The 12,756-nt window shown below is 35.9% G+C and overlaps 3 protein-coding genes and 2 non-coding genes across 8 annotated transcripts; 2 read left to right on the top strand and 3 right to left on the bottom strand.

Moving 5' to 3' along the window:
- The first annotated feature begins 474 nt into the window (after positions 1-474).
- Positions 475-1,735, top strand: C04A2.15 (Activin_recp domain-containing protein). Its single transcript, NM_001267190.3, has 2 exons — positions 475-702; positions 1,539-1,735. The coding sequence occupies exons 1-2, from the start codon at positions 561-563 to the stop codon at positions 1,688-1,690; spliced, it is 294 nt and encodes a 97-aa protein (NP_001254119.1). The 5' UTR covers positions 475-560; the 3' UTR covers positions 1,691-1,735.
- On the bottom strand, positions 1,320-1,534 carry C04A2.11. The gene has a single exon (NR_051288.1). It is a non-coding gene; the product is annotated as an Unclassified non-coding RNA C04A2.11 (non-coding RNA).
- On the top strand, positions 1,443-1,524 carry C04A2.t1. The gene has a single exon. It is a non-coding gene; the product is annotated as a tRNA-Leu (tRNA).
- dnj-5 lies at positions 1,700-6,540 on the bottom strand (the record flags this gene model as incomplete). Of its 4 annotated transcripts, none has more annotated exons than NM_171014.7 (15): positions 1,700-2,229; positions 2,280-2,382; positions 2,433-2,504; positions 3,492-3,593; positions 3,642-3,809; positions 3,856-3,972; positions 4,024-4,475; positions 4,522-4,704; positions 4,748-5,114; positions 5,201-5,436; positions 5,489-5,699; positions 5,745-5,888; positions 5,941-6,108; positions 6,158-6,360; positions 6,406-6,527. In NM_171014.7, 15 exons carry the CDS (start codon positions 6,509-6,511, stop codon positions 2,123-2,125), a joined length of 2,739 nt encoding a protein of 912 aa, NP_741015.1. The 4 variants fall into 4 exon arrangements, with proteins under 4 accessions (NP_741015.1, NP_495400.2, NP_741016.1 ...); NM_062999.10 differs by having other exon boundaries at positions 2,280-2,388; positions 5,745-5,891; NM_171015.7 differs by lacking the exons at positions 1,700-2,229; positions 2,280-2,382 and adding an exon at positions 3,207-3,277 and having other exon boundaries at positions 2,429-2,504; positions 5,745-5,891; positions 6,406-6,511.
- A 2,280-nt stretch (positions 6,541-8,820) lies between these two features.
- aff-1 (Cell fusion protein aff-1) lies at positions 8,821-11,991 on the bottom strand (the record flags this gene model as incomplete). Its single annotated transcript, NM_063001.6, has 12 exons — positions 8,821-9,189; positions 9,236-9,326; positions 9,396-9,597; positions 10,048-10,126; positions 10,175-10,395; positions 10,444-10,543; positions 10,599-10,732; positions 10,778-10,898; positions 10,948-11,100; positions 11,182-11,384; positions 11,432-11,585; positions 11,842-11,991. The coding sequence occupies 12 exons, from the start codon at positions 11,989-11,991 to the stop codon at positions 9,028-9,030; spliced, it is 1,770 nt and encodes a 589-aa protein (NP_495402.3). The 3' UTR covers positions 8,821-9,027.
- Between the last annotated feature and the right edge of the window lie 765 nt (positions 11,992-12,756).

Genomic DNA, 12,756 nt, shown 5'->3' on the forward strand with positions numbered 1-12,756 from the left:
GAAAAAAACCACGTGCTGCCACAATTTATTCCATAATAACACTAGTATGTAGTTTTCCAAATATATTTATCTAACAATCGATTTATAGTGTTCAAAAACCGACAAACTCTTTTTTCAGCATACAAAAATAAATACTCACACCATACTCTATTGACTCACCCGATTCTAATACGTTCACTTCCCTTTTCTCACAAACTAAATAATGTTTAAAAAAGAAGTCAAATAACCAAACGACATACAATCTATTAGATTTTGACACGTCATTCTGAAACAGTTGAACTTTTTGAATGAGTTTAAGTATGTTGTCTTATCCTTTCAATTCTTCCTCTTCACATAGTCACACTATTTTATATAATCAGATGTTTGCGCTATGCTTGATCATACTTTAGAAACTGGGAGCCTTTCTTTTTGTGTCAATATACTTTCTCATCTTGACCTTTATTTACTTTTGCCATTGACGTGTCGGTTACACGAAAGACACGGTCGTCCGCTGGCCTTTTTAGTTCTTTTTAAATTAAAAATCGTTTCGACTTCGAACTTGTACACTTCATCCTCAGAAAATGCGATATTTGTCAATTATTTGTATATTCTGTGTTCTAGTTGAATATATTTTCTGTTATGATTGCTATAAATTTTCAAAAAGCGAGTTTGCAACAATTAAATCATGTGCATATGGATGTGAATATGAGTACAAAGTTAAAGGTATGTTTTAATATTTTATTACAAGAATAGAATTAGTCGAATATTTAAACTTGATTTTGGAGAACTAAATACAAACATTTTTTTTTCAAACCTTTCTATTGGTTTTCGAGTCAAAAAACTCTCCAAATATAAAATTATATATCACATTTTGCTCCGAGAAAATTACATTTTTCATCGAGTATCTACAAAATTGCGTGCGAAAGCGAAACTCTTCAGCTACCGTACCCGCGAGTACGGTAGAATTTCACTATTCTATATATTTCTTGCCCAGTTCCGAAGCTTTGCGATCAAAAATACGGCACTTGGTCTCGGCACGACGAATTTGTCTTAATTATGAAAAAGCGTGCGCCTTTAAAGTGTACTGTAATTTCAAACTTTAGTTGCGGCAGAATTTCTTTTAATTTTTAATATTTTTTCTATTTGTTAAAAGTTATGCTTTTAATGAATGACTTTTTATCGAAACACCAAAAAAATTGACGAAAATCTCGCAGCAACAAAAGTTTGAAATTACAGTACTTTTTAAAGGCGCATACCTTTCGTATTTAAAGAAAAATTTGTCGTGTCGAGACCGGATACCGTATTTTTGAGTCAAAATTTGCAAATTTTCGCGTTTATTCGTCACATTTTTTTTGAAATTACTCGGTAGCAAACACAACTAGTCGGCCGGCACACTACATTCGTCTCACTACTGCCCTTATTCTCCATCTGTCGTCTAGGCACACAAGAGTGTGTCCTCCGTCGGTGAGATGGCCGAGTGGTCTAAGGCGCTGGTTTTAGGCACCAGTCCCTCCGGGGGCGTGGGTTCGAATCCCACTCTCATCAATTTCTTTTTGCAGATGGCCTCAATCAGAAAGAATCTGGCGGATGTGCTCAAGAAAGTGCACCGAAAGGGTGTCGACAGAGAGGTTCGAAGACTGCCTGCATATGCTCTGATAACTATTGCAATAAATTAGGCTATGATATGCGAGATTCGAGTGAAGAAAGTTAGTACAACGATTTTGAATAAATGAATTTTTCATGATCAAAAATAAACGCTTTCCAGAAAAATTACAAACGATTTGGGTGTCAAAGGGAGACTTTGCCAATGAAATTATAGAAATGGATAAAATGAACTAATAATATTCAATTGACATACCATCGCGGAAATAAACAAGTTAAGTTCAGGAATAAAAGCACAGGAAGCGGCAGTTTGAGAGGACATAGGGAAAGAAAACAAAACATTTTAAATGCTATTTGTGAATGCTCGTAACAATTGTCGATACAGTGTGCATGTTTTAAAGAAATGAAGAATATGCACATGTGAAACGAATTAAAGGCACTTTTTATGTACTATGGCCTAATTTCTTAAATCAAACGTATTAGAAAGAGCTAGGAAAATTGTTGGAGGAATAAAACATGAAGTCTATTAGGTAATATAAGATCATCGCCATCGCTTTTGTCGTCGATTCGCTGCACGACGACTCCGATCCTCCTCACGTGGTTCACAGTTTTTGAAAGAAATTTGAGCAAGACTACGCTGGCGGAGCACTGAAAAATATTCATGATAATTTAGATGGCAAATCTATTGAAAGACTAACAAGTCGAGTACTCTTCTTGAAGATCGCTCAAAAAACGAGCGTCTGTTGAAGAGGATGGATATGACGAGTTGTAATATTGAGATTGGGCATCAAAGTCGGAGTTCTTAAACTGATTTGGCATAAGAATATCGTGGGGAATCATCGGATGCTTACCATTGGCGATAACAACCGATACTGGACATTGTGAGTGTGTGCTCGCATGTTTTTGAGCATCGCACGTTGGCTCTGAAAACTTATAATTACTTTTGCGCATTTTTTTAGCGCGATGAGCGAACATTTTCGATTGACTAAACCACATAACACCATCGCAATCCCATAAAATAGCTTAAACCACACCGTTAATCACAAAAAATGCACAAGTCGATAGTGAAAAAAAGTTGAACAGAGAAGGTATGTATTGTGAGAATAATGTGAAGGGTTTTTAGAAAACATAGTAAAACAATAAAAAACATACACAAATAAGAATGGAAATCGTGTACGATGAGGATTCTTGAGAATTAAAGTGAAAATGAATGCACAGATAAGGATTATATCTGTACAGCCTCAGGTGGGGTTAGATCATAACAGGATTTGAAAAAAACAGGGAAACTGAAACTGGGAGATCTTACAGTGGTAAAAAATAAAAAAGAACAGAATATAGGTGTATACGTGGTGTATTGGAAGTGAATAAAACATCAAGTTAAAATAAGAACTATCGTAAAAATGATAATGGGGAAGGCTTTGTGAAGTTGTGAGTGCGGAACGGTGAGAATATGCCTTGAGGAATCCGATCGTTGCAGGACCTTCAGCTACTTGGTGGGGTATCTCCTGTTAGAACAACCAACTAAATTAGCACGAAAAAACACAGTCAAAAGTTATATGTATATGAAACCATCACTAAATACACTAAAAGTTTCTAAAGTAAGCAAAGTGAAAAACCAAGCCAACCTCTTGTTAATTTGATGCTCCTTTGTCCAGCGACATCCATCGTTCGATATGAGCTCAGCTTTCTTGTTCTTCTCCAAAATTGACGAATTTCAATGAGAGTTAGGTGGAAAGACAGAGTGATAGGTTAAAACAATTATTAATTTTGAATTAATGGAAGAAACGGATTTATGGAGGACTGTGATCGTGTTAGTGATTTAGGTTAACCGCATGTAAGAGTGCAAAGCAAGTAAAATAAATAAAATCCCATCAAACATGCGGCATTAAAAATGGGGTTAGTTTTCTTACCTTGCAAGTAGCCCATGATGTAATATCGTACACAACGTTATCTGTGCACGTGTAATAGGTAGAAGTCAATCCGAGATGTCTCTTCTCAACCCAAATATCATTCTGAAATAAATTAATTTTTTTAAATTATACTAGGAGACTCGTTCTGACCTGCTTGGCAGGATGCTTTACTCCACATCTCTTACAACTTCTTGCTTGAGATGGAGAAATAGAAGTGGCAACACGGAAATGAGTGTTTTCACAATCACAGAAGATAGTGTTTCGTGCCTCTTCGACAGCTTTTGTCATATCATTCCAAACAGAGATCAATTGCTCATGCTGAAAGAGACAATTAGAAGGATTGACGGAATGTGATCAAACCAACCACTTCGTTGTTCTTAAGATTTTCGAGGGTATACTCAGATCGAGAATCCTTGTAACCAATAGCTGAGAAGGCAACATCAACAAGCTCATAAACTTGGTCGGCAGCATCAATTGTGCACTGAAAATCCGAAATTAATATTTTCCGAATTGGAAAAAAAAAAAATTTTACCTTATCTGGTGAGACAAGAGCAGCCAATCGCTTATAGTTTCTTTTGATGTCATCATCAGAACAATCGCTTCTCAATCCAAACACTGAATACGCATCACGAATAGTCTCTCTCGATAAACGATCAGCGAATTCGGTTGCATTCGTCGCGATCGGAATCTCTTTCTTGCAACCCCAATCTTGTTCTTCAACAGTTTCATCTGATTCCTCTGCTCCAATCATATTGATGAACGTCAGCAAACGGACTACGACACTTTTGATAGCAAATACAACGAAGAAGCAAAGATAGACGAAAGCCAGAATGACATTGCGAAGTCCTTTGCATGTTCCAGCCCACAAGCTCTTTCCAAAAGTGACAAAGATATCAGCTATTTTTTGGCACACTTCGACGATAAGCAGCAATGTCCACTGAAGTCCAAAACATGCGTAGCCCCAAACGAAAAAAAGGACGTCGACTGAAAAATAATATGAATTAGTTTTGAAAAGTTTTCAATATCTTACCAAATGTCGAAAACGCATTTTGCAGCCACGATGGTTCCTCTTTTCTTCCTTTTCTACGACGCTGATTCACTTGAGCGACGCGTTTTCGCTGATCTTTCTTCACCTGACCATTTCCATTTTGATGAACATGGGTTGATGATGAACGAACTCTGTGAGGATCTTCCTCTTCAGTATCAATTATATCTGAAAATATGGCTTATTAAAATTCAAATATTGATTTGATTACCATCAGCTGGAGAACTGGATCTCGAGAAAATCTTCTGAATAAGTGGCGGTCTCCCGTTTGCGCTCTTCTTCTCGTGATAACTTTGATTTGGTGATTCAAGATTTTTAAGAACATCGTATCGAGATGATGAATCAACTGGATGTACGCCTTCAAAGATCACAGGGGCGGCCACCTCGGTCACAGCTTTCTCTTTCTTATTTTTACGATTGTTGATCTTCTGGAACTCATTGTCGACGCGATTCTTTTTGTTAAAATCAGTAGGATCAATCGTATTCCGTGTTTTACCAGTTTCGCGATGATCATTGTTCTTGGTTCGCACTGCTTTTGAATCGTTCAATTTCAAATCCGCCGACGATAATTCTTTCCTCTGAAAAAAGTAGCATTTGATATTTGAAAAAAACTAAATTTCTATTGAAGAAATGCTTAGAGCTCAAATAAGAAAGAAAAACAGACCTGTAACTCGTCAGGTTGATGATTCGGATGATTTGAAGAAGAAGTGTGATCCGAGCGTGCTGCGACATCACGATAACTAAACGGCATTCTAGAAACAACTGGAGCCGAGTGAGGCTGTCCTTTAACAACTATTCGAGTCGCTATGCTTTCGATTGGAAGTTGATTGCTCATTTTCTTCGCCAACTCCTGCTTTTGTTTCTTCTCAGCGCCTATCGGAGCTCCTTTTTTTTGAGTTCCTGTAAATTACACAGTATAAATCATAGAATGAATATTTATATGGTAGCAAACCTGCAGTTGATTTCGATAGATGTTCTGCATAACTTTTCGAAACGTTCTTCTTTTCCTTGGCAATTTCAACAACTTCCGAAGGTGACAGAGGAGGATGAACAGGACGAGTTTCCAAGTTTGAAGAAATCGAAGATTCAGAAACAACGGTAGAAACTGGGGACGTTTGGCTCGAGTTCTTATTTTTCCAATCAGAAAACAAAACATTCGAATCCTGTAAAATCACTTTAAATATTTAAAACACATTTTACCAGCGAACCGCATTAATATTCGATAGTCCAGTGTAATTCCACGATGGATTGGGGATGGCGTCGTAGATTTGAGACGATGAGGTGGAACTAGTTCTTGTAGGTCCGAAACTTTCTAGGCCAGGAGGGGGAGCACCGAAATAATGATTTTGAACCTGCTACATTTTTTAATATAATTTTAAATACTAATACAAATTGAGATCTCACCACATTATGAGTATGAGTGTGATGGTGGAGGTTATGATGGAAGTGATGAACTTGTGAGGAAGGATGATGTGGAACACGTGATGGAGTTGATGGAAGAGCAGGAGATGAGCTTCCAGCAGCAAGATTCAGAGAGCTCAGGATTTCATTTGATGATGTCTCTTTTTGGTCCTAAATGTATAAATATCTGTATAAAATTTAAAAAATTGGATAGTATTACCGTAAAAGGGAACCAATTGGAAGATGTCAACGATGACGAGCCCAGAAGTGTCGTGTTAGCATTAGATGGAAGACCCCACGATTCATGACGCGGCGAATATGGAGGAGGAGGCTCAGGCCACGCATTCGACATGGAAAGTTCTGTAGGGCACATTACTGGTCCAACAGTCGGAACTTGTGATGTTAAGGCGGTTGATGTTGACCCTGAAAGATTCAAATTTGAAATTCAAAAATTATAAATTAATTTACCATTTATTCCAGCAAATGGGGATGTTGCAGACGTCACAGACGAACCTGGGTCATCTTCGAGAAGATTACCCAGAAAATGTTTTTCTGGATCGTCGAAACTTGACATTGCTTTATCGATTCATCTGCAAAAACTTGAGGATCGATTTGAAAAGAAAGGTGAAAGCAAGGACGACGAAAATGCCAGATGTTCGGAAGAAGATGGAAGAATGAAAAAAGATTATATCAACGGCCCGAAAACGGACGACGGAAAGATGTCACGTGGAGAAACTATATTATCGGTTGAGAATTTTTAAAGTGAGCCCTTTCGGTTTTAAATCTTTGACAAAAGTTTCGAAAAACAATTCCATGTTTCAAGTTTTTATGAATAAAAGGAGAAGTTTCTCATCTCGTATAAAGGAATTGAGAGGAATCATAAAATAATGCTAAAATCGTTTAACTAATTGGTGTTTCATGATAATTCAAATAAGATACGCGCGGATAAATTGTGGAGATAGATATTTGAAGATCTGATGGAAAGTTCGAGCGGTCGGTTCAAACGAAACACTTTACCGCGTCGCTATGTTCACTGGAGCGCATTAGAGAAATGATGAAGTGATGTTTTTTTTCGATTTTTAAATGTGAAAATTTAAAAAAAAGTATTCTAAATTCCAAAAGTCTTGCCGCTTCTTTTCTTCGTATGAAATTAAATGAGATAGAAATTTCCAAGAAGGATAATGAGACTAAAGACCAATAATACTTTCATTAAACCAGAAGAGTATATGGGTGCGAAAAGAAGAGCCCCGGGTAACAAGAAGGAAATAAACCGAGTGAAGGAGCCGAAAGATCGTCGACACAGACGTAGAGCGACCCTGGGCCGAATTGCGCTGCGTCTATACAGGTACTACGCTATTTCTACGTTGACAGCACACACATTGAGAGACACCACACACACGCACTGACACACTCACACTGACTACTCTCACAAACACTCTGTGTCTCTTTTCTTCATTGTCTTTTGTATGTATTGGAGGGCCCAGCAGGCTATCTTGCCGCTTCTGTTCTTTTCATCCTTAAAAAACGAAAATTCAGGGAGAAAATCCCAAATTGTATGCGTACTTTGTCGTTTTCAAAACCTAGAAATTTATAGAAAAGACAGATTTTGAAAACATTCAGTGTAAAAAACATCTATTGAGAGCCGTAGCAAATAAGATTGTCTGTCTCCGTTTCTCTGTTTCTGTGAGACATACTCGCTGGTTCAAGTTACTTTTGACGAAAGCTAAGCAACGCCTCGTGGTACACATTGGAGAAAAAAAACGTTTCTATCACAAGGGAAAGGATGTGATGAGGAAAAAGATGAAATTGATAAAAAATGTATAAACACATAATTTGTGCCAAGTACTTCTCAAGTTTCATAGCAATAACAAATGGAAAACAAATCGACGAGAAAACTCAAGAAGATGAAAGAAAGAAGAAAAAACGACGAGAAGGAAAGAAAATAGAATCACAACGATGTGGGAAGGAAATCGGGAAAACATAATGATGAATCACTCAGTTAAACGAAACGTTCTTACAATTATCAAGCAAGCGCCCATTTTTTTTGCAGAGAAGCTATTCACTCTTACACGAAATTTGTTGCTCTTTAGGGAATCGAGGCAAATGTGCACTATAGCTCTAAAACTTCTTCAGTAACACTCACAACTGCATTATTAATCGAAAAAGTTCGTATTCAGGAAAGCGGTAATGCTCGAATTAGAATATATTTTTAGCATAATAGAATAAAAGTTGAGGTTTTTTCGCATTTCAAGTTGAAATGACCTCCTGTTGTTAAAATGCCAGATGACGCGTAACCGCCTCCGCAGAATGTTCTGATTAATAGAAAAGAAGATAACGACAAATCGACGTTGAATTTACTTTTTTCTGGTGTTTTATGGAAATTATGCAAAGAAAAGAGAATTTTTGTGACAGAGTTGATTAATCAAATTTCAACTGATTCAAAAAACAGGAAAAAACAGAGAGAAGACAAATAATTGCGCAATGAAAATCGGAATGAACGAACATGTTTCGAAAACTACCGTACTCCTTCATTCGCATATCGCTGCGAGACCATTTGGTGCATTTAGTCAAAAATCCTTTAAGGCACGCCTAGAAATAAAATACTTTCACAAAAATCAGGACTCGCGAGAAATTCCTGAGAATGTTATACACCAAAAAAAATTCAGCGGATTTTAATATATTCCCACAGTTCTCATTTCACTCCGTATCTGCTATTTAGCGTATAATTCCAACAAAAATATATAACTTACCGTGCTTCCCCGATTGGAAGAAAAGAAAATTGATATAAATAATTCAATCTGTATGTATGTTGTTAGTGCTGTTTTTTGTTTCAAGTTCCAAATGCCACAGATTTGCAATGCGTTTGTTAGTTTGATACAGAAATTGAAGTCAATACAATTTATCACCAAATCGTTTTTAATCAAAGGTGAGCAATGAAAAATACCAGTAAAACATGACTAATTGAAGGGCAAGAAACAAAGAGTCTCTAATAGAGAAACAACTGTGGAAGATCATTTTGAAAATGGAAAAGCCGGAAACAATTGAGAAAAATGCAGGAAAGTAAGTAGGATTCACCGTGTGAATGAGCTTTTAGTAATCAGATGAATTCTTCTTTTTCTTCTTTTTGTTCCTATTTTTAAATGGTATTGACAGGGAGCAACATGCCAACGGAACAAGGCATTTTGTGAAGAGAAGAATTAATAATAACAGGAGACCAACAGCTATCACTATATGGATTCCAATTTTTAGCCACTGAAATAATGCACTAATTGATAAAGAAAATTCAATAAATGCATACCTCTGTGAAATCCCCACCATGAGCCATAAAATAATCAAAATTCATAATCCATGGGAACAAGTCGCTCACTCCACTTTTCAGACTATTACATCTGAAAATTTAAAAATTATTGTTTTGGGTTCTTTTGTTTGAGTTTTCAATCTATATTGTAATTACTTACTCTGCTTGTGAGCACGGTGAATGTCCTTTTGACCAACTTTGTTCTTGTCTCGGAGTTCTCATTGCTTTTTCCTCATATGGAATCCATTTGCATATTTCTGATTTTGTTGGCTGCTCATCGGGAAGAATACACACCCATTGAGCTTGATTTATAGTCGATGGAAGACTTATTCTACTACCATCATCTTTCAGAGACGTTCCAACTGAAAACTTTTTTGGTTATTTATTTACCATATGTTTGAAAGGAATTTGAAAATGCTCAAGCAGGGTTTTTTGTGTTTTTGCACCGAATGTTCTTGTACTTTGCGTCTAAATATATTTTTTGATAAAGTTACCAGATAGAATGCATTGAAAGATGAGAATGTCTAGAAATTGATATAGTAATTTTAAAATTAGTTGAGTTAGTCTTCAGTTTTCTAACGCAAAAATCCAACTTTATGAAAGATGTCTACAGTCTCTAACTCTAGCAACAAAACTCATTTCCTCCCCCTGATATTTCGAACTGAAATTGTTCTGGTCTCTTTCACTAACTTGGGTGAAAATTTAATTTTACCATAAAGGTTCTTACATTATATTTTTTAAAAGTATATCTTTTTTCTTAAAAAATCTGAAAATAATATAACTTTCAAAAATTGGATGTACAAAATTCTTACATTGAGCAGTACATGCAAAAGTCGCGATGAGCTTTCGATCGTTGACATACATTTTGATATGAACAGTTCCTTTGACGCCCTGAATTTAAGTTTTTGGTATATCTTCTAAAAGGTTGTTTTAACTTACAAAGAAAGTGACATTAAGCATTCGATTTCCATCATGATCTAACGTGATACTTCCAGTGAAGTTTGCCAAAAGTGATTGACTTTTTGTTAGATTTGGACGAGTGTCAGTTTTCAGAGAAACTTGTGCAGCGGTTCCATGTTCATGAACAATTGTAATTTCTCGAGAAGACTCGTCAACTTTCACACTTCTTACAAAATTATTGTCAGATACTCTTCGTTCATCTGAAAATATTCAATTTTAAAAGTCAATCAAAAAATTTTAAAACTCACTGTAAGTATCGTTATACTGAGTTCCACGTAAAACAAAGTTTTTGGTTCCGGAAAATTGATCCATATGAACTTGTCCTTTGCAATTTTTTATCACCACTTTCTGAATATATTTTTAGATATTTTTTAAATGTTATTTCTAACTTCAAAGTACCTACATGTGCATTTCTAAGTAGTAATCCACTTGTAGCAACTTGCCAATCATTTCCAACTCTTCTATACCATCCAAGTTTATCCAAATCACTTTCAGTTATTTCATTAATTTTACCCTCACGCAGATCGTTGTGGTTTTCTGAAAATAATATCTATAAGCTATTTTAAAACCAGTCATTGTTACCCTCTGGAAAATAATACATCCCTTCGCGAAGTTGTTGTTGAGGAGAAGATGCAACTAATTGAACGGATATTCTGTGGTATTCAGTTAACTCAAATTGTTCCTTCCCTTTCAGAAGATTTATCTGAAAATTAAAAATTTTTTGAACTTAATAAACACATTTATATGCTTACCCTAAATTCATCTGGTCCCAGAACTTTCATCATTTTTCCACTGTTGTTTGCAAAAATAGAATGAGAAATTATCATGTCATTGATTGGTTGCTGAAGTTTCACAGCTCGGAACATTCTGCCATCGCGTGGTTTTAACTTGATGTCGCAGCATGCCTGAAAATCAGAAAAATTATAGCTGATGACCAAAATGAACGTATGACAATTTTTTTGAAATAGTAACTCGTACTGGCATACCTTGGCAGGAATACTTGTAACTGGACAATCTAGTGGCTCAACTGCTGGGTGATATTTGGTGTAACATGTAGGAAACTCTGAGCTCGTCGTACAATTTCTGTCGTCAGCGTACTTTTCCACATTGCAAACGTCATTTGTCCCAAAACCATAACAATGACATTTACAGTTTGTGTCAATTAATGGAACCGAAAATGTGTAGGAGTCTGAAAAATAATTGACTAATGTTAATAATTAATTTTCTAGTACTTACTTTCAATAGGATATCTTTGTTCGAGGCGTTCGTATTTTAAAACATGAACCACATTCTGGAGTTTTATACAAATTGTATTATCAAGTCCCCAATTGAATTGAGTACTGTGTACTGATGAGACTTTTGAGGAATTTGATTCTCGCTCCTCTTCAAACTGAAAACATAATTTTTAAATTGATATTTCAAATTGACACCGGTTGCTAAGAACAAGAGCATCAACAATTCGTTCAATTGAAAAAGTTGCAAAAATGGTAGGCCCACGGGTTTTTAAATTTTTAAATATTCGCAAAAGCATTTAAACAAAACATGAAAATTTTAGTTACGAAGCTATTTGAAACATGTCTTAGAAGGTCATTCTAACAAGGGAAGTTTTGGGCTAATTAAAGATTTGAAAAGCCAAAAAATTTTACCTGTGACTGAGCATGTGCACTTTCTCCACAATAAAATTCATCAAAATTACTAGATACAAATCGTCGTTTCCTGTGATGTCTTCTGAGACGAGCTTCTGTAACCATCACAAGACATATGGCAACGGCTATTGACCATTGCCACAGTCGCATCTGAAATTAAATAATTATAGGCTTTGAAATTGTGGGATAAATTAACGAGGATCGGGTTTATAAATCTGAAGGTATAGAAAAAAGACAAATATTATAACACTTGATAAATGATTTAGAAAAGTGAAATGTAGCAAAATATAAAATAAATTCGTAATTCATAAATGTGTATTCATAAAAGGAGTCAGATTAACGACCTTGAGCTGCTAATTGATTGCGAGGAACTTTCATTCACATTTCACTATTATCACGCATCGAAAAGCGGCCCCAACATCGAATTTCGGGATTCATTAAAGGAATTAGTGAAGCGGACAGGAGAACTGTTGAACGTGGCATTTCTACCGGAAAGGAACGGTTTGGTGCCGAGTGCCGAGAGGGTGAAGAGAGACAAAGAAGACCTTATGCAAGGTCGGTTGAACAGAGTTTCCGAAGAAGTGCTCGAAGTATAAACACTTGTGTTTCTCGGAGACATACACGAATACACATACGTCTCCAACAATTGAATGTCAAGATTTTATAGACTCTGATGGTTCAGGCGATTCGTGAGCATTAATTCCATAGTTTTAAAACTAGATTTTTTTCGACTGTAAAAAGATGATGTCAAGAATTAAGAAATTGCACACAGCTTTTCCACAGTATAGGTCAAAACTTCTAATTTCACAATACGATAGTTCAACTTTTAGAATTAAAAATGAATGTAGAACATAGGAAAAAAATCGACTGATTTGAAATTAACTTTAATTTTTTTTTAATATTGAAAAAAGAGCT

The sequence above is a fragment of the Caenorhabditis elegans genome, chromosome II (assembly GCF_000002985.6).
Source record: "Caenorhabditis elegans chromosome II".
NCBI lineage: Eukaryota > Metazoa > Nematoda > Chromadorea > Rhabditida > Rhabditidae > Caenorhabditis > Caenorhabditis elegans.

Excerpts from the sequence above, each read along its gene's own strand:
- C04A2.15 (NM_001267190.3), top strand. The coding sequence starts at position 561 with ATGCGATATTTGTCAATTATTTGTATATTCTGTGTTCTAGTTGAATAT. Across the intron at positions 703-1,538 it reads ATATGAGTACAAAGTTAAAG|ATGGCCTCAATCAGAAAGAA; the intron begins GTATGTTTTAAT and ends TTCTTTTTGCAG.